The sequence below is a fragment of the Anneissia japonica genome, unplaced genomic scaffold (assembly GCF_011630105.1).
Source record: "Anneissia japonica isolate Jap-2015-1 unplaced genomic scaffold, ASM1163010v1 scaffold699_len907043_cov185, whole genome shotgun sequence".
NCBI classification, from domain to species: domain Eukaryota; kingdom Metazoa; phylum Echinodermata; class Crinoidea; order Comatulida; family Comatulidae; genus Anneissia; species Anneissia japonica.
In genome coordinates this window covers 386,361-411,256 of record NW_022722982.1, presented here as the reverse complement: position 1 = coordinate 411,256, position 24,896 = coordinate 386,361, and the positions used below count along the sequence as shown (strand labels likewise).

Below are 24,896 nucleotides of genomic sequence, written 5' to 3'. Positions count from 1 at the left end.
TCGTGAAAGAGGGGGTATCATATTGATTTCTGCTGCCTGCCATGCATCAAAGACTAGTGCTACCTAATAATGCTTTAATCGGATTTGAATTTCCAACACAAGGGCTAGTTGGTTAAGGCGCCTGCATAGAAAACAGAAGGTCCCGGGTTCGAGCATCTGTTATTTTACACACTTGCATATATAAAATAATAATTTATTATATATTTTTACATATGTTTATAATTTAATTTTTATATATATTTTTTTATTTTTTTATATAGCCGTCGGAAGCATTTTGCAAGTGATGAGGTCATAGTACAGTAAAAGCAGGGGAGGGTGGGGGCGCTTAACAAATTTGGTTGTTAAACTGTATTTTACGGATACAGGATATATAGGGCCTACAGTATTCCAGTAAGGTTTCTGAGTAGCACCGTGAACAATATAATACTGTATAAACAAATAGATAAATAGCAGTGCTCAACATGATTTTATAATCGTATCAAGCACAGCCCTTCAACGAAATGTTCCTATTCAGTTGTATGGAAAAAAGTCTGGAGCCTCCATCTGTAAACTTCTTTCCTCGAGCCCCCTCTATTTCCAATTCCTGGATCGGTCTGTAAGTAAAGTATCAATAAACGCGAATACCTCTATGTTCAAGCTAAGGTATGTAGCTAACGGAGTAATGAAGAATCAAAATGAGCACTTCCAATTGAACACTTAATCCTTTGACATGCACAAAGTATAATATTTTCCACACTATCGACTCTTGCACACAGTACAAATGATACAAAATAAAGCGAAAAACCGCAATTATTTGGTTAACATTTTCATCTTTTATTAGTTAAACAGAGAATTCGTTAAGAGACAAAAGAAACTAGACAATTTTCATTCTCACACACTACAACAAATATTCAAATGTGTTGCAGTAATGGAATAATCTAAAAACAAAATTAGTTTTCCAATCTATCACAACAATTAATCAACTAAAAAATTTAAATACTACACTAACGACACATTTATCTATAGATTTTCTGGCCTTCGCGACAACTTAAGTAAACAACCTCATCCAGAGGATGCCCAGACGATCTGGCGCCAGAAACAGAAACGTTTGCATACAAAAATAGTTCTCCACTGACCAACATCTTTCTTTATTACACAATAACGCATCTTTCCAGACATAAATTTATGTGGTAATACTGAGAATAAAACATTTCTGGTTTCTGCATTTGTTTTGTCAGGACATAAATGGAACATTCTTACAAGCACCCTCTGGTCATAATATTACACTTTGGTTCAACTGGTTGCATCCATTTTAAATCAAGGTGGAAATAATAAAATATTGGGAGCACCACAGAAATAAAAATTCAAATATAATATGAAAGCGCTGGGGAAATTAAACTATTTTTGGATAGGAAAAACCAAGAAAGACGTCGTATTGGAAATTCAAGATGAAAGCAACGTCCGTTAAAATGATGAAAGCAGACGACTGAAAGACAATCGTAAGAGGCCTACACCAATACGAATCTAAGTCATAGGGGCTAGTGGTTGTTCCAGTTAGCAGCCTATACTGTATAGGCCCACGTACATACAGATTTAAAAAGCTTCTTCCATAAAATAAAGTATGACCGACATTTTACTCTTTGGTTTACAACAACAAAATTACAGCCTATTTAACACGGCAGAAATTCACATGTATATATATATATCATATATAATTATATAAGTAGCTATTTGAACTCCCCCCTTGTACAATGCCGTACAATGTCGAGAACTTTCAAGAATTACGTGGCAACGTATAATAACAGTCGAAATGTCACAAAAGTGAGAATGTATCTTATTTACAGAGAATACAAATATAATATCTACCAATTTCAACAAAAAACTATCAATGTAAGGTCAGAAAATAAAGTTATTCAAATTTGAATTAATAACGTTTTAACTGTATGAGCAGGGATGATGTACTTAAACGACGGTACGGCCCAATGTCAGCAAGCACTGTGAAGTATTTACAATGCTCTATTTTCACAAAACAGTATACAGTACATGGTACACGTATAGGCTATAGCATCGAGTACAGTAAATGAAATTTAGTTAAGAAAGTAACACGACACAGTAGTTTTCAACTACTGTGTTTTAGGTTAAAATAAAGGAAGAATTAAAGGCGAGCTTATTTTTCCATTCTTGGTCTAGTGACATGCATCTCTAATGTAATCATTTATGATATGCTTCAATTCATACAATTAATACATAAACCATGGAGGAATTAGTTTAGAAACTAATTCCTCCATACATAAACTAACAGCCGTTTCTAGTTTCAATTGTACCACAGTAATGTCGCCAACCACTAATGTATCTGATTTCAATAACCCAATCATCGTTATACAAACAAATTAGAGAATATATTAGGGCTATGATATTTTGTTGTCGAATTTGGTAGGTACATGAACACAGTTATCCACCAAGTGCATTAACACAGTATACTATGTAAATATCGATACCATATAAGTAGTGTACGTACATACAAAAAGGTGAGCAGATAATGCATATTAACATATCTTCATGTATAACTAAATGTGTTTGCATGGTACTTAAAAACTACAGTAGGCTATGTACACATGACCATGTGTGTGTAGGTATATTGTAAATAGGGTACACAAGAATATTACATTCAACATAGGCCTACAAACACAAAACCAAGTGTTATACAGACAGAGTACTGTATTATAAGCAGTGCACTATGATTTAGGAGTGATCTTTAATCATTTATGAAATTCGGAAGGCAATCTTAAGTCGCCATGACGCTTTCAAGTATTTTATGGGTTTTTTATGCTGGCGAGTTATGACTAACAGATGCGTGTTTATGGCGGCGTTAAAAGCAAAACGAATCAAAAAAATAAATGATCAACCCCATTCAAGATGATCATAACTTTGAAAGCGTTATGGTTTATGTTTTGAAGAAGTTGATATTAAATTGAATTAATAGCCGCGTTTCCTCGATCGTCACGGTTGTCTTTGATTCTGCCGACTTTTATGAGTTTGGTGGTACGCAGACGGAAGGTGGCCTGCACTTTTATTGGGTAGCTTGTCAGTTAATCATTATCGGAAGGGATCACAATCAACGCGAATCACAACTTGATATGATAAACAGACAAATAATTATCTGCTTGTTTTTAAGAACAAGAATACTGTAATCAAATGCGATTTTCACCAAGTAATCGTTCATATAAACTTCTTGTTATTAAATTTCTACTTACACGATTAGAATGCAATTCTCTAATCGTGTAGTTAATTAATGCAGTGAATTTTACATAGACATATTCAGAGGAAGATGTTTAGTTAATCAACAAATACTACCGATCTCAATGAGGGATACAGTACATGTATGAAACTTGAAAGACAATAATCATACCAAACATGACTTTGAATAACCTATACACCTACCACGAAAGTTTAACTGCTACAAGTTTTAGACAACAAACAGACTTTGTACATCAGCGCCACCTATCGAATACGATGAAGTACACGCTCGTAATATGATTTTGCTTATACAGTATAGAAATGCACTCACGACGTTAGGTTAAGTCCCTGAGGTATTTTTCAGCGTAATAAAAAAAATTAAATGGCTAGTGTAGTGCACACATATACACACTCTGCACTAAACACCATGCAAACTAGAACAGAAAGAAGCTCACATAAGTAAGAGAGCTGTAAATTTTAAATCTTATTAAATAGGATTATACAAATAAATATTTTGACCCTCATGGTACGTTACAAGTAGTTTTGTAGATGAAACGGGATGACCGTATTCCCACAAAATTAACTACTAAAATGCATGGACATGCCATGAACGTAGGACTGCTTTCTTATCTACTAGAATAATTTACATTTGGTGTGTAGGTTTTACTTGTTTTACTTTAATTTGTTTAATGGATGGACTTAACTATACTAAAACATACAACAAAAATTAAGTAAACAAAGCCCGTTTACAACTTCCTGAGCTGGGCATATACTCATTTTCTAAAAATAGTTGAAGTGTCCAACTGAAACTATATCTAATATTTAAGTACATTCATCAACAAATTTGGATCATATAAAAACTAAAGACAATGTAAAAACAAAATATGAATTTAAAATCTGCTTTCGTAACAAAAACTTGTTGCATAGTTAAAATAGATAAAAGAAAAACTTTAATATTTTTTTATTCTTAAGGTCCAAATAGAAAGTGACAGCTTAATATTGCTTGAACTTTGGTGGGGTTTCATTGCTTCTGAGTGGTCACAAATTAATTTTTTTTTGGTATAATAATTGGAGAATGGGATTATTATTCATGTATACAATCATAACTTGATTACTTATCAAGTCTACAAAGGTGTAATCCACATCAAAACAGAATTCCAGTCATACAGATCTCTTGCTTATTAAAAAATAAATTAACTTTATAACGCACAAGCAGATTAACCAATGGAAGCACTCAAAAAAGCAAATATAATAATATTAAGCACCATTGGGATAATGAAGGCTGAGAGGAGAAGTATGTTACACTGTATTCAATCACAGCAATATTAGGTAACATTAGGTAACTGATTTTAACAGCACCAACAGTCTTAGCAACAAGCAGTCCTTCTCAATCACAGAAGGACAGTATTGATGTTATGAGGCATTGGATGAGAGAATTTGTGGTTGGATTTCAGAATCTGGTTTCATAACACCACCAGTGTGCTGCGTCGGAATGTAGGCTTGTGTTGAGTGGTTCTGAAGGCGTTGAATGTCAGCTTCCGACTTGACAACCGCACCTGAAAGTTGGGGAGGAATGTAAGCCTGCGTGCTGTGGTTCTGGATGACAGATATTTCATTTGGCTTAGGAACACCAACTCCATTCATGAATGGTGGATACTGAAAGAAGGCACCATCATACGCAGGTTGGAAGCTCATAAGATCACTGCGGAAAACTTCACCTTCTTTAGGGCTCATAATCATTGGAGGATCGAGTGAGAGACGCCTCCCTCTACGTGAAGTGCTGCCATTCCACATATGTGTGCCCATGTGCACCTTAAGGTTTCCTTTGGTTGTAAATGCTCTGCCACAGATATGACATTTAAAGGGTTTCTCACCAGTGTGTGTACGTATATGAATTTGGAGTGCACTATCTGATTGGAACTGTTTCCCACAAGTGTTACATGCATGCTTGTAAGCTGGACGCTTTGGTGGACTCTCACTGTTTGCACTACCATTACTCAGTGTACGCTTTCCGGAGTTATCCTCAGCAAGGGGCTGGGATATGGAGGTGGGAATCTGCTGGCTGGCCTGCTGTTGGCTGTCTGGAGAGGGTGATCGAGTCCAGGCCTGCTGTTGTTGTGCCTGTAGTGCTTGCTGAGCTTGGAAAGCATGTTGTGCATGTAAGGCTTGTTGAGCTTGAAGGGCTTGTATTGGGCCTGTTATCATTACTGGCTCAGTCATTCTGATTAACTCTTTTGACATCATTCTTGATTCCCCATACAATGGCTGATGTGAAGCATCAAAGATTTGTGATGGGAGATCCCTTATCTTATGAGTGAGCATGTGCTGTTTAAGATTGCCTCTTGTGGAGAACCCTTTCTCACACAGGCCACATCTAAAAGGGCGCTCTTTGGTATGGCTTCTCATGTGAATGTTTAATGCGCTGGAGCAGGCAAAAACCTTTCCGCAGGCACCACATGTTGTATTGGCACCAGATGCTCGCCTTCCAGGTCCAGCCAAGTATATGTCAGCAATTTGTTTTTCAGTAAATGCTGAGCCAATATTAATGGATTGACTACCAGGAGATGATGGTGTACTAGAAGCAGCTTCACTTGCTGCAGGAGTCTCATTAAACTGTGGCTTAGGTGTTAAATCAAGAGCGCCATTGCAATCAGTCTGGCTCTCATCATTAAGGTCATCCTGTATTGGAGGAGTTAAAGGAGTTGATGGAGTTGGAGAAGACATTTCTTTTTCTTCAAGTTGCTCTTCTGCTTCAGTGCTCATATCAGATTCTTGATTTATCTCATCTCTGATGTCATTTAGATCAGCAATTCCATTTTGGGTACCTTCTGAATAATCTATCATTCTATGCTCTTGAACTAAAGGTTCACTAGCTGGCCGTTCATTTTCCATGGTTTCAGTATCCATTTCTGAAAAGTGTTCTGGGTTGGATTGAACTTCTGTGATCATTCCTTCATCCTGAAATTCATCTTTGGATTGGTACAGTGTTAGATCCTGGGGAATGTCAGCAGCGTCTGGGTGATTCTGCATGTGCTTTTGAAGGATGCTAGCACTTCCAAAACTCTTTCCACATACAGAACATTCATGAAACAGGTCTGATGGTGGCTTAGCTCTGTGCACACCATAATGAGTCTTCAGATTTCCTTTGCTAGTGAATGCTCGGCTACAGATGTTGCATTTATATGGTCTTTCACCAGTGTGGATTCGGTAGTGCATATGTAGGGCACTTTTGCAGCTCAAAACACGGTGGCAGATAACACACTGATTAGGATCAGTTATTTTTTGCTCAATGTTTTCAACAAGTTGTTGCAACTTTGAGGTCTCCGATGCACGTATATTTTGTTCTGTTAAGCTTTTAAGAGAAGGGGGAACACTATCCATCTGCATATATAATGGAGCAAATGGGGAGTTCATTGGTACAGCACTAAATGGCATTGGTATACAGGGTACTGATGTTGGAGGCAGTCCATTCATGTATGGCATTTTTTCTGAAATACCTGGTGATGGTGCACTCTGCTCTTCTGACAAAACTGATGGTGTTGGTGTAGGTGTAGGAGATTCAAGATCAGACTTAGTTGCACTTCTTTCTTCAGTATCAACTGGTTTGCAATGGTGCATCTCTCCAGGATGTGTATCTGTTTCACTCTGACTTAAACCAGGACTTAATGATTGGTCTTGTGGGCTGCTGGACTCCATTGGCAAACTGGAAAACTTGTTGACACCATTTGGAGTTTCTGAAGGGCTTGATTGATTTTCTGCAGACTGGAAAGGAGCTTGCTCATTTTCCTGTGATGGTGGTGGAGAAGGAGGATAAGGAGTACAATCCATCTCGGCATCTGGGTAGCGAACTTTGTGTCGCTGAAAGTGAACTTTCAAATTACCCTTTGTAGTAAAACGATTCCCACAGATGTTGCACTTGAAAGGACGTTCACCAGTATGAGAGCGTACATGTATCTGGAGAGCACTATCACTGCCAAAGACTTTGTGACACCAATGGCATTTGTGTCGAAAGAATGGATCATCACTTGTAAACTTGTGGTCAAAAACAGACACATTAGGTGGTTTTCCTTTGCGGTGCATCAGCATACTAGCAGCATAGAGCGGTGACTGAGGTATACTACCAGTAGGCATGGCTGCTTGTGCTTGTAAAATCTCAAATGGAGGTCTCTGAGGAAGTGCAAAAGATGTTGGTGGCAGAATGTTACTATGCGGTCCTGGCATACGTGGAAGATGTGAGGTTTCAAAATTTGGAGGGTGGTGCACAGTATTTGGTGTACTGCTTGGTGGTGAAAGCATATGAATAGGTATCTGGGTGGGATGAGACCCAGGTAAAATTGTTGGCATTGGTCGAGTAAATTCCTGTGATGTTACAGGTACAGAATTATTAATTTTTTGTTGATTTGCTGCCAAAGTTTGTATCTGTTGCTGTATCTGTTGAATAAGTTGCAACTGTTGAACATGTTGCTGCTGCAGCGCATAAAGTTGTTCCTGAATAGCATTTACATCATGTGCTTTAGGCAATGTTATCGGTGTTGGAACATATTGTGCAACAGCAACACTTGTGTTCTCAAGATTGGTCAATGACACATTTGAATGTGGTATCACTTTATCTTTGTCCAAATCAGATTTTGGGATGTCCATTGTTTCATCCAATGATGTGGTTGTAGAGGTGTTTTCCTCTATTTCTTTATTTGTCTCCATGTATGGGTCCAGTAACATAACCACTTGCTTCTTCTTGCACGTTCTCTGGTGGTACTCTAATTCTGGGCCAACAACAAATTCTCCATGGCAATTTCCACACACTTGAAGTTCTCCAGGTGTATACGTGCATAAAGGATCAACACCGTTTTGCCCTGTAAAATTAAATTGAAAAACTTAAATAAATCATGTTTTAAAAATATCATTAACATGGAAATTAACTTTACAGGTAAATTAGATCTTTAACATTTAAAACTTTACTATAAATACAAAAATTAGGACTGCATTTTGGATTTAAAAAATGTTATCAATATAAATACATTGGTCAATCTGTTTAGTAATAGGCCTATGTTTATTTTCAATATATATGTTTTGGCTGTGACTTGCCTACATCATGCACAAAATTACTGATTTATGACAAATAAGATGAATTGAATATGATTGATGAGTGGTCAATAGAAGGCTGCAATGACGCATCCTCTACCTTGATACACAGACCCACATCAGCTGTGAAACAACCTTGTTTTCTGTTTTTCCTAACAACCTTACTATGAGTTGTCAGTGAATCAATATTACATTGAATAAAATGAAAGCAAATGATGATAGAATCATTCTCATAATATTTACCAGACATTTTTCCATAAATAAAGATCAGTGAGACAACAAAATATAAAAGCATATTTTTTCTTTGAACAAACATATAATATATATTAAATTTTATCATATCAATAACATTGATGCTAATTCTTTTATTATAATAAATATGATAAACTTACTAGATATTCCCTAAATGGACAAGAGGTTCACTGATCTCTTTAATGATCTGATATCAAAATCACTATGCTATGAAAGGTATCACTTATTATTAGCACAAATCTGATATTAACGATCCATTTTTCTCACTTAAAACAAAACCTTTAGTCTCCTATTGATTTTCAGAACCATAAAATCCCCTGATAGGATATCAAGAGCTGTGACTGGAAAATCTAAACATTGTCCAGATTTGAATTGTGCTAAATGAAATAGACATCAAATTATATTATCGAGGAGAAATGATGTGTGACCAGAATACAGCACTGTATCATGATCATGCCCAATGTCCAATTGACTGGAAAAATTGCTATGCGCTTTATGACAGCACACAACTCATAAATCAGAACTAATAAAGGAGGCAAACAATTTCTTTCCTGTCATGAGTTGCTAGTGTAGTAATTACTCCACATGGAATTTGATAGAGATCCACTTTGTTTATATGATATTCATATGACCTTTTACCAAGTTTCCATTCTACTCAATCACTTTGCAGGCATTTCATTTGGACACCATTAATCTATTATGCTTCAATAAAAAGATGAAGACCATTGTATCTTTTCTCTTGCAGTTTCTTTACGAGAATTTTGCATTGTTAACATCTTGAATAATATAATTGCTGTAATAGCAGCAGTGACATTACCAAGTGGCATTTGGACTTAAGTAGGCCTATGCAAAATGTTAGCCTAAATATGTTTTACTAAAGAATTTACTTTTACAAAATACATCAATTTTATTATAATTTTAAAATTATTATATCAATTTGATAAAATTTTCAGAAAATAAAATACCTAAAATTTAATACTGTAATATAAATAAAATTGAATTAAATTCCCATTTTTTTTTAAATTTTTAATTTAAGTACAGTAAATTACCATTTAATTCAATGTCTTTTCACCATATAAGTAGGCAGATTTTGTGAAGGAGAATTTACTTTTTGATCTATTGATTAAAAACATGGCAAATTCAATAGGTTTACATTGAACAAAAGCTATCCCTTATTATGCAAACTGTAGGTGATAGCAGTCCCCAAATCCCATTTATCAGCAGTGTATTCACATTATGAAACAGGCATAGAAATTTGAACATGTCATTTCTGAAGAGGGTTCTGGAAGATCCCAAGGAACAATACACTGATCAAACACCACAAAAGGCTTCCTTAAATCCTGCATGAATTATAAGTCACTTATTCAAGAAACAGACCCATCAAGTAGAATAATCACAAACAAAAATGGCTAACTTTCTTTCTGCTATCCATTGCGTTTATGAAACATGCATTAACACATCGAATATGCACAAAGAGAATGTACAAAATAAACATATTGTATTCTCAAAAATGAAGCATCAATCACTGAATTTATGTTTGAATAAAAAAGTCACAATTTATGCATCACAACCAAGTCCTCTGAGCTTTTCAACCACCACCAAATTCTAAACACTGTACAGTCCAATAGAAAGTATTATTCCTCAAAATCAGCATACGGAACTTTATTTTTACATTAATGACAACTGTTCAGTATATTAAATGAATTGTCCTGTGAAATGTATTAAATATCAACTCTAGGCGGGTGAAACCTATTAATAGTACTTTTTATGATTTCCTACCCTAGAGGTCTCTCATTTTCCAGAGACTGCTTCGGTCTGAGAACAGTTTAAATTGAGTAGGTATAAACTGTGACAATGCCACATGAAATATTACATTTAGTATTGGATGATTAAAATATCCCTGGTTGTATCTAATTAAGATCTTTAACGCAGAATGCAGTATCCTATTTTATATTATTATTATTATTATTTTGAAAATATTTATATTATTTATATTATGGCAGCAAAATTAAAATGTGTAAGCTAATCCATAGTTAAAATGATTGAGACCAAAAAATTGAAATATTTTGGTTTTTAGGTAGTTAAATCCTTAAAAATAAAATTAATGTGGCTTACAACAGCAGTGGAAAGCAGTATAAAGGGTTAGCATCTACTAGATTCCAAAGGGCCACATTCAAATTTCAACTTGAAATAGGACAAATATGAACATTATTTTTTAAATCTTGGGTCAATAGACTAAACAAAATGTTTCTCACAAAATTTTAGTGTTTGCAGTGTAGGCCTAAAATATGTCGTTGGTTTCAAAATCAAATTGCATTCCAGTGCTAATTTGTGCTAAATGTCAAAAAAAAAAAAAAAAAAAAAAAATCACCCTGAGCAAACTTGTATTTTGTATACATTTCTACAGAATTATTATCATAATAATTATAGCAAATGTGTTCATAATAATATGTTGCTTGATTGATTTAGATATCAAAATATCTCAGTAACAACTTTTGCTAGAGCTAAACTTTCTGGCAACCAATTCAGAAAAACACTTTTTGGTTAATACTGGCCATCACATAACATTAATGATTAAAAACTGCATATAGTTACAGCAGGTCATTTAAAAAACACTACAATAATATTACTACACCAAGTTGGTCATGCTCACATCAAATTTGTATTCCGCACCATCTAAAGTTGGTGGGCAAAAACACAATATTAATTTTTTACTGTTAACAGTGTTTTGAATGAAAGGCTTTATGGAGTGATGAACAATACATGTAACTAACCATCATGTAACAAACTAAAAATATTAGGTTGTTGTGACACAGGTTAACACATTTTTTTGATTAAAATAACAAAGAATAACTTCAGCATTAACATTTTGAAAAAAATCTAAACATTTTCTTTTTGTTATTTGGTCTCAGAATCTGAAAAAAAGAGGAGATAGCTTATAATTATGCTGTGGGTAGGTACGAAGGCCAAAAGGTATTAAATAAATGAAATATTATCTGGGGATTAAACAGGAAATTTCAGAGTCACAAAAACACCTACCACTTTTGAATCCAATTGAATAAATAAAAAGCATAAATTGTCTTTAGTTAAAACTTATTTGCTCTACTGACCAGCCTTGGTGGAAACAAAGAATCTACTAAAGCCAACGGCAAAATTCTTAATTTTTGAATAGAACAGAATTTATGAATACTGGACATAATATTGACAAGGAGATGGGCATTCATATACAGAATAGGTGTTGACCTCCAGCTTATAAAAGGAATTTTTTTGGGCAATTATTTATATCTTTACAGATTAGTTGAAAGATAATTTACCTTAAATATAAGGTAACTTTTCCATACTTTTTAACATTATTAACTTCAAATCACTTATAGTGTCCATTATTAAAAGGATTCAACATTACAACCTGTAGGCCTACAGAAATCTTAATAATAGTAGTTTCAGACATGTACAGTAATCAATTCTGTAGTTCAATACTGTAATGACTAAACTCAAAAAATGAAAAAATAAATAATTAGATTTGGCAGAATTATCTTACCTATGTTACAAATATGTAACTAATACTGTATCTGACACTGAAAGTTGCTCATTTCTGTAAATTAACTATAAATTGCGCCTGTGGAACCCATCTGTATTCACTGGATTTGTTTAGATTCTGTTTACAGGCCCATATAATTTGCCCTTGGGCAGTGACAACTGTACATCTCTGTCACTGCACACTGGTTTGAGTAACAGGACACTCCATACTTAGCAAGAACAAAAGGATAGGTAGGTAGTCCAATATCACCTTAATATAAAATCAGTGAATTTGCTTTGAAAATTTTATTAAATTTCAATAATTTAAACATAATTGTTTGTACATTGTAGCCACTTAAAATAAACATCATTAAACAATTCTGAGTGTATTTTTTTAAATGGTTAATAAAAGAATTTAAAACACAAACTGGCAACCTTTCGACATATGTTATAACTTATATAGCATTGCATGCAACATTGCATTACTACTTCATCAATACAATATAGTTACAATGAAGAATAAGCATAAAATTACTTTAACAAAAAAATACAAATTAGTAACATTGTTTTCCAGAATCTGAGTAATCACTCACTGGATAAATAAAAATAATTTTAAAACAGACCTTTAAAATAATTTCAATTGTATTACATTTCTATTAAAATACAAAAATCATATCTGATAAGATCTGAAGAAGAAACCAGATGAAGAAAATTGGCAGTACCTTCACAAGAGCACCAGAGAGTTGCTCTCCATGTAAATGGTAAAAGAAGATCCAGGCTGGCTTATGCTAGAAAAACAATACTTCTCCACATGTTTGATTTCAAAAAGGTTCAAAACTTTCAGGATGATTAATGGTTCAAAAGAAAATGTAAATTCATGCACTTTGGAATACTTGAGTGATTAACAAAGACCCAAGTTAGTTAGAGACAGGTAACTTAATAGGGGTCCAGATTTCATTTGGTTGGTAATTCAGGCAGAAAGTTTATATTAGTTTTGGATCTCTTTTCACCTATGAAAAACTTAAGGAGGGCAAATTATGAAATTGATACACTTCACGGGAAATTGGTAGTCTTGTAAATAGCTATTCAATCATCACAATTACTACACAAGAGGCCCAGTTCAGGGTCTAGGTTTGAATTAACTCTCTTTTATGGCTTATTCTAATTCTTCATGCTCTGATGTTCCCAAGGGGTATTAACTACATGTCTTGGCCTAAAAAGTGGGAACAAGCTGCAAAAGGTTCATTGTCCCTTAAAAATAAAACTGAATATAAAGAATTTTGGTTTTTTTTTCTCCTTCAGGGTTGTGTGATCATAATTTTAGATTACCGACCTAACACTTAAAATATGATGCAGCTTTTTTATGTGGTAATTTTGAAGTTTGTCTTCTGTATCAAGAGACTTAATAGCTGTAAGGGACAGGAAATATAAGAATGGTAATTTGATATTCCAGATACATCATTGTATTGGCTTAATAGCATAAGAGGTATTTTTGCAGTCTTAAGCACATTTGCTAGAGTTAACAACAGCGGTAAACTTATTAAGAGATTAGTGAATGGTGATTCGCTATATCAAGTCCCTCAATTATGCAGATCATCAATCATTTTAACCACGAGAAGATATTCATATGCGAATGCATAACCAGAATTACAAAATCAGAGTTGGAATGTGTCATATGACTCTAAGGGCTTCATTTTCATATTTCCTAATAATTTCTAATTTACTAACAGCATCATTAATTCTACTTGCATTAAGGACAATATGTTTTTCCAAGAGTCTCCGAGAAAATATTGTGAAATGCATGTACTTAAATCTGTTATGGATCAATGGAAATCCACAGTAATACAGTATATACATATTGTTCAGTTGTTCTGTTATCCTTTCCAATAAATTTATAGGAAAAAATTATCAAATAGAATCTTAATTTGTATAATTATAGATTTATCAATAAACATGTTTGTCCCTAAAGACATGGACTACTTAATTATTTGAGAAATACTTCTATTTTGAAGGTAGATAAGATATGAAGTTGCATAAAAAATCATCAAAATTATCATTAACACTATTAATGGATGACACACTATGCTAATTGGCCAACTACACAGCAGAAATATTTCAACTATCAATCATCTTCATACCTATACAGGTTAACATATAAATTTGTACTAAAACTCGCATAGTTTTAGATTGCTTCTTCACCAATTTTTAACAGGTATCCAGAACAGTCTGTAGGCAAACCGCACACTAGAGAAACATATTGCTTATTCAGAGATGAACTCCCCTGCCCCAACAAGTTCCAGGTTCTCTGGCCCAGTGAAGTTAATGATTCCATACATCCACAACTTGCGCATGGATACACGCATGCAAATTATCAGCTAGTCGGACTGTAAGCCTTCATCAATGAAGTTGTCGTAAACTTGAAAAAGAACTCAAATATACCACCACACTGGGTGGTATGAGACTACAGTATTGCATTCAAAGTTGACTTTAATGCTGAAGGACCGAAAACCGCACATATAAAAGATGTAAAACCTAACAAAGTTATTCATCGAATGTTTTATTTGGGTTTTTTTTTTGCTATTTTTGGTTATTAAGAATCCTTTGCTGGACACCATAACTTCGACAAAAGCTACATAAATTATTTAAAAAAAACCCAAGCGCAATTGGTTATGCTAACAGCTCTCTGTTTTCAGGTTTACTCATTTCACTTTAGTTTGCCATACATATTTGTTTTGTCCATGAACAATGTAGTCCACTTCCATGAATAAATCAATACACAACAACAACAACAACAACAACAACAACAACAACATAAATAAGTATAACATTATTATTATTAAAAATTATTATTAAATGAATTGTGCTGAAAAAGATCGATTTTATATTTTTTTTTGTGTACAGATACAATATTCTGCACCACGAATTATCATGGTCTACATGAAATTTAGGAAAGATATGGTACTGTACTTTGTGCCTGTGTGAAGTCGTCTAGTTTAATGACATCTTGGGGGTCTGTTTAATACTTTAATTATGTTTTGAGCATTTGTACATCCTATTGTATATTTCAAGATTTTAGTATATTCAGGCCTTTTGTTGTACTGTGTAAATATAGGTTAATTAATACTTGCAGTAGTAAAATCTGGATCATTTGTTCAAACCATTTGTTTTCCATAATAAGACTACAATCAAATCACATACCTTATCCTTTAAATCACTTCTCAGCTATTTAACATTTTGAAATGTAAATTTGTTGCATTAATAAGTGCAGATTTGCAGTACAACCATTTATAGGTTAATTTTCCAGATGTTACAGTACATGAAAAAGTGATATTAAAAAAGTGTGTAGGTTTAGTAACAAATAACCTTTAAATAAAAAATCTGATTCAGAAAAAACATAATATTTTCATTTCAGCTATAAAAATTATAAATTCTGTTTGATACTAAAATCATGACTCACACTTTAGTGGGTTATCACAATGAAATGTAAATAAAGCAGCAAGGTTGATAACATTTAACGTTCCTCCATAGGAATAGCAAGACAAACATTCTAGCCAATATTTCTTTATGAAGATCACAACTTTCATTTTGCGTCAATATTTTCTTTATAGTTGGTTTTATTAATCTCTCCTGAGAATGTTATTTTAGTGAACTATAATATTTTAAGTAGCATTTTTTTACTGTTGGATGGCAACAGAAATGGAAAGGTAAATAAAAATGAATATTATCAATTCAGATTTGATATAATCATCATTCAGCATATTGGTCCTAACCACACTGTATAATTTTTTTTCAATTTCTCTTTTGGATCCATCATGGATATCTAATCTAAGTATTTATTTAGCGCCTTTCTTTAATACAAAATGCCGTAAAATTTTCCCCCAGTCATTGGGTCCATATGCTTAAGTTTTCCTGCCATCTGGGCGCAGGAGCAGGCAACCCCACCAGGTACCCATTTATACTCCTGGGTGGAGAAAAGCAACACAAGCGAAACGCACAGCGAGGGATTGAAACCCTGAAGTTGGGAAACAAAACTGTTCCTGCGTCGCCAAAACCGCTTCCACAAAATGGATACCATGTGGTAGGCCTATTATGGCATTATAAGTGTGTCAAGTACCGTTGCTAATGAAATATAAGATGATGATGATAATGATGATGATGACAACATATGATGCTGAGAAAATGTCAAAGTTGTAAGGTGCTACAATCAAAATCCACTGTAATCATTATTTGGCTATAACTTTCTCTATTGTTGAAGCAATATCACTCAATAATAATAATATTATTAATCGAATAATTCTAGGAAGACCTAGGCCTATATAAGTAAAAGATGTCTGTGTTATTGCTGATTATGTCATTTTCATTATTTTTTCTGCACTCCAATTACATTATCTGACTATCTCTGCAGTAAATAAATGTATTTTATTGTTATTCATTGTTATTTTACTGTAATTTTAATTTGGTAGAATTTTGAAGGCAAGGTTTAGGTGTGGGCCAACTGTAATAATTAGTTGTATTGTACTAGATTGTTATTTTTTATATGTTGTATTTAGATAAATTTGGTAGAATTTTAAAGGCAAGGTTTAGGTGTGGGCCAATTGTAATTATTAGTTGTATTGCACTACATTGTTATTTTTTATGTGTCATATTTAGATATTCTATATAAAATGGAACCCAATATATTAAATTAAAAATCATTCATAGTTTTAAGTTATTAAACCACAATGGCAATGAACTTGAGTAACCCCACCACAAAAAAAAATCACTTATTGTCATAGGTCATAACCCTTAGTTTTTGATTAACCCCACAATGACTAGAGTAACACTGGTTGTTGGTACATGTCAATCTGCATGTTAAACAACTCAGTCCACATCCATCATAAGCTCTCTTCATTAGCCAAGTTTTTTTGTAGAATGGAATGTGTAATATAAATACTAATTTGAACTGCACCAAAAAATTTGAGTTAAAAGATATTTCACATGATTAACAGTTCTGTTCAGGTCTGACCACACAGGATGATGAAGATAGGATTGGCTGTAAAATATTTCAAGATATAAATCAAACCAAGACACCATATTATTATGACCTCCAATTTTGTTACTTGCCTCCTCTCCACATGTGCAAACTGCACATTACACAGGAAAAATAAAAATATGTGTGATGCAGATCAGATTGAAATTGATAACCAGCAAACGAAGTCATAATTTAGATTTATGATTTCGGATTTCAGCTAACGATGCAATTTTGTCAATTTGGCTATCAAATATAAACGACTTATGGCATGTAAAAGGATAAAGATATTACTTTATACTCTGGAAAATGGGCAGTATAAATTTCAGCTAAGATGTATCTGCAGTCTAAATGTAGAAAACAGACTTTTATGGGAATAATGTTCTTAGTAAAATATGAGAGAACATCATGATAGTGCATTTGACTATAACAATTATTTAGATATTGAAACCAAACAACATTATTATCAAAGTGTCACATCCATTAAATTTGTTTGATTGTCAAAAATAATCCCTTCAGATTATCTTTTATATTCTACACAATTAATTTACAACTGAATTTTTACATCAATAACTCAAAATATTTCAATTTCTTTTGTGAAATACAACCACTCAATTTTGAAAATCGGTGATTTAAATCAATTTGGAACAAGGAAAAAATTATTGAGACAGTACAAATCATCTTGCATTGTAAATAAGTCACCACAGATGAACTAAACATATTTCTAGAGTGCAAAATTCCAGCTAACAATAATAACTATTATAATGATATTAATATCATTAACAATAATAACAAAAACAACTTTAATTAAATCAAAATTATTGTTTTTGTTATTATATGTAAATACTGTACCTTGTCATTTTAATTAGTTTGTTTTTACCATTTTTACATGAATTTATGTCTTTTATATAAACATATTCATATATATGAATTTGACAAATAAACAAGTTTCTTTTTGTAGATAAAAAACAGACTTTATCTTATCTTATATTATTGGCGAATGTCCAATTAAGAAAATAATACTGATATTGATGAGTCTGGTTAAGGTATGATTTAATTAGGTTTCATTGCAATAAATTACACTAATAAATCAATTTCGTAAATTTTAAAAACATAACACAAATACTTAATGTATGTGACTAGCTTGATTTTGTTTTTTATAGTTTTTTTTTTTTTTTTAAATAAAAACCTCATTTGACATTTTACATCAGCCTTATTTTGTTCTTATTTTTTAAGCAATTTCAGCTTTGTTGTTATATCATTTGAACTAAATTAAACTAAAACCAAATATTTGATAATAATTTTTTTGGTACATTTTCATTTGTTTTGGTTTTTTTCTTCTCTGTTGTTGTTAAGCGCCTCGAGTTGTGTCAACGTGAGGCACTATATAAATCCAGAATTATTATCATTATTATTATTATTATTATTTTTTGTAAAATGTATTTTATATGGCACTATGATTGTAGAACCATTTATCGAAGTATAAAAACTAAACACAATGTACAGTAGATCTTGACTTTAAAAAAATGCTATATATACAGTAATCTGATTTTTCATTTTTACTATAGAACAAGTTAAAAACTACAGGCTCATTAATTATTAAGGTTCGTATTAATTGCAATCATTGCTAGAATATGATATTTCTTTGAATTTGAAGAGGAAACAATATTAATTAATAACTTAAAAATTATATGATATATCAAATTACTTAAAAATAAATGTTACTGCAAATATATGGATGTATAATTAATTCTATTAAAGCATACCAACTCTTGAGCCAAAAGACAGGAAGCTGTAGAGATCTGTCAGTTTGAGACCCCAATATTACATTATCATCAACAACATAATTATCATCATTTTCATCATCATCATTTAGAACACCATCATCATGCAACTGATATGAGCCATTTAAAAAAAAATCCATTTTGGAAAAATATCTTAAATTACTATCTATATGGTACCATATATATTTTTGTCCTGCATGGTAATGTTTAGGCTTTTTCTTTTTGTAATTAAAACTATTTTGAAAATAAATAAATAAATAAGAAAAGAAATCACCATCATACTCTACTATTACTTACAGTTATGGTAGTTAGTAGTGTGTATTACTGAACTAACTACCACACTTTAAATGGTAAGTAGCAGTATCTATCCTAATAACAGTAAGTAACTGTACTTATCAGATGCTTCTATTTATTTATTGTTTGATAAGATGAAAATATTGGTAGAATATGAAAATATTGGTAGAATACTAATTAAATAAAATGTCAATAAATTCATGAAATAATTTACAAATCAGATTACAACATTAATAGTAAAGGTAAATTTTCATCCCAAATAACAATATTAATAAAATGACAAAAAGTAATGGGAAAGCAGTGTTTACGACACATTAACTATAAACATAAACGATATTCATAATTACTTTGTAAGCCAGATGCTTTCATATCAAATTTCAATAAGCAATCAGTGCAAAGATATGTCAAATGGAATACATGATTAAATTTTATCATAAACAAACACTGCAGTAAAAAGAACCATGGTGTTCAAATACTGTAGAATAATTTCTTGACCAACTTGTGAAATTGCATACTATTATTTCATTGTTTGAGAGAAATTAATATTTTTTATTTGGAGATTTCATAGGGGTGGTGAGCTAATACAAAGAGAATGCAATTGTTCCCTGAAATTTACTTTTTTGTTTTTATGGTAGTGGTTGTGCTAACAGGCCAATTAAAAATTTTATTTTATTTTGAAAGCATTATGATCGGCAGGCATTAGGTTTCAGAAACACAATATAAAAAATTTTGGCTAGCGGAAAGCAGTTAAGAAGGTAAAGGTAGGAGAAGAACCCATAAATCTGAGCGTTGTTGCGCTGAATTTTGTATGGGAGTGGTCTGACCAGCCAGCCACAGTACAGTAGTTTTAAGTTCACATCATTCCACAACAGGGGCTGAAATGAATCATGGCATCAGGTAACCCTGCTCATCCAAAAGATGCAACATGGGTTCTTAATCTTTAAAGCATACACGTGCCAGATGTCCTAATATCGCAGAAGACTTGGTTCTACCAAGGAGGGGCTCAAACCAGTACCAATGTTAAGGCTACAGCTAGCACCGTCCCTGACTTACCGCTTAGCGCGCCCCCTCCCCTTTATTAAGAATTTTAATACATAAATGCAATCACTAATTACATTAAAATGACTAAACATGGCTCCTGACAATTGATCATAGCAAGATCACTCACTGCATTCCTTGCCATTCTGTATGGTGAACTTCTCTGGTTTTTAACATCATGTTCAATTCAGTGCTTAGAAACATTATGCAATGTTTTGAATAAATTAAAGTAGAAAAGAGAAGCGTTTTAACAGATGAGAGTAGGATGTGGTTGATTAATCATGAATGGAGGAATAATAATTTTTATACCTCCATGGATTAATAAACAAATTATGACCAGTTAATTCTATTATTTTATTTTTGAAGTTGAAACAATTGATAAATCAGTGATTAGCAATGGTAGTGTGCCATTGCTACTTTTCAATCAAATGAAAGAATTTTCATATAATAATCAACTGACTTGTAATATTTAATAGTGTGTTTGTATATAAATTTTAATCTGTAAATTAAATACTGTATTCAATTCAGCTTTTGGCTGCCATGATTTTTTTTATTTTGTAAATTTCATATGTTATAGATATATTAAATAATGTGAACATGCTACCTAAACATTATTTTCTGAATGCCTCCTTAAAGATATAAAGATAGACTCCTTGAACCTCCTAGAGAGATGGATAGACAATCTACTAATTTGAGTTTCTATCTTATTATTTCATATCTATTATAATACTGCCATATTTTCTATGCATCAATAACTATACTTTGTTATGGTATATGATTTAAAGGCAAATTAGTACAAAAAGAATAACAACAAGCTTTTGAAGCATGTTATATTGCAAAACATACTTTAACAAGATGGTTTATATGATAAAGTCGTTGTGAGATGATGGGCATCATAATCGTCTACTTCAAGCTATAGCTTAATTCAGAGACCCATCATGAAGGACAAGTTTCACAAATTACACTTTTTTTTTATAAGAACCAGTACAATTTTTCCCCAGTTAAGTGTTCTTACTTTTTGGCCGATTTATTCTCAAAATATTTTTATTTTGTTACTATTTTTTACACTTTTCCAACATAGAAAATTATTATTGTGTATCATTATAATACTAATTGTTGTATTATAGAGGGTATTACGTAGTCGTACCAACTGCACATTAAGGTACAGATAAGATTTGTTGGTTTTTCAATTTTTTCAAAAATAAAAAGCCTCATTGAACATTTTACCTCAGCCTTAATTGTTTTTATTTTTTTCAGCCTCAGTGTACTTATAAAATGTGTTCTTATAAAAAAAAAAGCGTAGGCTCTATGTTGACTGTTTTTGACGGGTGCATACCTTTTGGTCCGAAGTGTCTTTGGTCCGACAGCCCGTTGGTCCGAATTTCCTAATTATAGTTGGGTGAGTACCTTTGGTCCGAAGGCCCGTTGGTCCGAATGTTCCTAATTTTAGTGACCTGGTTTTTTTTTCAATAATAATTGTTATAATAATTATTGAAAACCATTTGTTATGTCAACTGGTATGGGCTCTTTGGTTGCCTCTAATTTAGGGACGTTCTTCATCACTGATGACGTTTTTTATCTGCTTCCTTAAGTGATTCTTATATAAACATATTATATATATATATATACACATATATATAATATACTGTATAGGGCAGATCACAACCGTTTTATTTGTTTATTTCATTTTGTCACTGCCTATGCAGCGTTATTTGTTATTGTTAGCTATACTGTAGGTCTATCATGTGTTTTCTTGTTTTATATTTTTGTCCATATTTCAAATATATTAATTTCAGACCAACAAACCTTCGGACTAAAGGCCCTTCAGACTAATGATCCTTCGGACCAAAGGACCTTCAGAGCAATGCACTGACCCACTTTTGACAGTGATTTAAAAATATCATAAATATGTAGTAAAAAAATAAACAATAATAAAATATTTAAGAGAAGTTAAAAGGGAAATTATAGCTTTACAAAAACTTCTTAAATTAATTATGGTTCTAGAACTGCTCAACAGCACCATCAGTGAGCAAAGCAAGCCTTCTTTTTATTGATGAATTACATTTTGGTCCAAGCTCCCTCACCTGCTGATGGCGCTGTACAATTAAAAAACAAACTTACTTGGATCAAGTCTAATCAGACAACAAATCTGTATGAATTAAAATAAAAAAACTCCTCTTTGTTAATGGTGAAGAGAGGTTTATAACACATTGATTTAATTGAAAGTTGACAAAATGAATTAATTATTTGTTTAATCATATTTTTTAATAAAGATAATTGACAAAATATTATTGATACAAAAATTAATTTGAATGTACTCCAATTCTATACAAAAAATATGCATGCACAGTTGAACCACAGTAGTCTGGTGCCATATATGAAAAAAAGGCAAAACCATTTTAAGAAGGTTGAACTATTTCAGTCTATTCTTATGTCCATTGCCCACTGAATTGGAAACAATTTTCAGAGATAAACAATTGCAGATGATTGAAGATCAAATTAATAAGTTTATACCAATTGCTTATTTATATACTGATCCACATGCTGATGACTTTTGATTAGGATAAACATCAATATCTCACAATTTAATTGAAATTACTTGCTTTACTAGGTCCAGCTGTTTACACTGATGCACAGTTGCTTGTATATGATAACTTTCATCTTGCATTTCAAACTAACCACAATTATATAAAAATTTCCTATTTTTTAACAATTCCAGTGACATACAGACTCCTCATTCTTTTAGATTTAAATAATGTATTGGTTTATCAGAAAGTATTAAATTTAAGTATACTGAAATATTAGTATGTTTTTCTTAGGCAAAGTAACACCAAGATGGCCACTTTATATTTCAGGGCTTGGACCTCTCCATAAGCCTCCATGAAAATCTAATCTCCACATATTATTCAGTATTGATTTTCCAAAAGTTACCTAAGATGAATAACAAAGGGGTCTCCAATGGAGACTTGATCAATTTTTCATTCTACTATAAGCCTTAAACAACTTAGCAAAAATTCTTTGACATCAGCCTTTGTTTATTCAACCTTAAATTCAAAAGGAGGCATTATAAGGGTCTTTGTAAAACCTCTGACGACATATTTTCTACCACCAATACCTATTCTATTTTCTTCTAAGTCTGTAGATGAATAAACAAGCAGTCCTTTGGAGCCAAAGGAAAAATAATATTTCTTGCACTCACAAAAGCTTGCAAAGAAAGGTAGAATTGAATGCCTGTGGCATAATCAACTAGTAAAGTACCAAGTGCAGAGTTCATAGTCGCAATTAAAATGGCTTCAAATTGAAACATGAGAGATAGAGCTAAATAATAACAGTCTGAAGAAGATCTCAAAGAACAGCTTTGTGTGTATTTGAAATTTCATAAACTAGGCCAGGGCAATTATGAGGGCTGGATCATATTTGCCCAGATCTCCAATGCAAGTATACATAATAAAGATGATGAAAGCACCTATGATTACTGGAGTATATGGCATTCATTGATACCATTAAAATATTTACGAGTGTATTTGTTTGAAAAAGGAACATAATGTGGAATCGAGCGATTATATTATATTCATTACACTAGAATATGATTCAATTGGAATAAATTACAGACAGCGAAGTAATTTCATGTTACACTATTCTATTAAATGAACAGATTGTAAACATGTATCAGATATTAATGGGGAAATACAGCACAATTAATTATATGACAGCATTTTGTAATATTAACAGGGTAGAAAGAATTCAAGGACTATATTCTTACATTGAGGAAATCGTTTATAAGCAACTAAAATATCACCAGGACTGAGATCCAATTAATCTAGTTATTCCATGGTAAAACATATGAAAATAAAAATGTGTACTTTTCAAAATAGTGTTTGGGTATCCTTGTATATTTATGTTCAAAAGTCTCGGCAAACAATGCTTGTAGAAGGTAAACAGTAGCTTATTAAATATGGCCTTGGTTAAGTAATTGCTCATTCACAGAGAACTATTCAAGAAAGACAAAAACAGATTGAGTAAATATAAAGCACAGACTTGAGGAATGATATAGAAAATAGTAAATTTGGTACATACAACAATGGTGGTTAAGTCTTGTCAATCACCAGAATTAAGCAAACCACCCCACTGAGAACCCATACAATTATAATGCCATAATTAAATATTCCTACTGAAAGTGATTAATATAATTTTTGCGCAAACAATTATGTACAAGAAGTGGTTACCTAAGATTCTTAAACCTGGTGGAATGATCTCTTAATTCAACAATATTTGAATCTATCATGAGACCAAGATTGAGAAAATGAAAGACCAATTGAAATACAGGGTTTAAACTGGCCAAAAATAACAATTAACAATTTTGCTATGATGTATGAAAATGATTAGCAAAATAGAAAAGTATAATGATAGTTAACTCATTAGCTTTTTGCTAAATTTGGATAAAAATATCCAGCTTGACTGCTAAAATTTTGTATTAAGTATTTTATATAGATTATAGGATTAGATCTGTGTGTCTATCTGTATAGGTGTCCGTGGTCTAAAGGCTTGATAGCGAGAACTTGCAGGTTCGAACCCCATTTTCATGCTACTGAAAATACACATGTTTTGTTGAGGGTTATACTTGATAATTACAATTATCACGTTCTTATTCCAGCACTGTTATCATTATTTATAATATTTGTTTATGGTGCTACACAGCACACCTA

At 32.4% G+C, this 24,896-nt stretch overlaps 1 protein-coding gene across 1 annotated transcript in view; it reads right to left on the bottom strand.

Annotated features, from left to right (window-relative positions):
- Positions 1 to 789: 789 nt before the first annotated feature.
- The window catches only part of LOC117112050 (sal-like protein 3), a 27,167-nt gene continuing 3,060 nt past the window's right edge, over positions 790 to 24,896 (bottom strand). Inside the window, exon 2 of the mRNA XM_033255102.1 lies at positions 790 to 8,069. Within this exon, the coding sequence (XP_033110993.1) occupies positions 4,630 to 8,069 (3,440 nt within the window). The 3' untranslated portion in view covers positions 790 to 4,629. The remainder of the gene's footprint in view (positions 8,070 to 24,896) is intronic.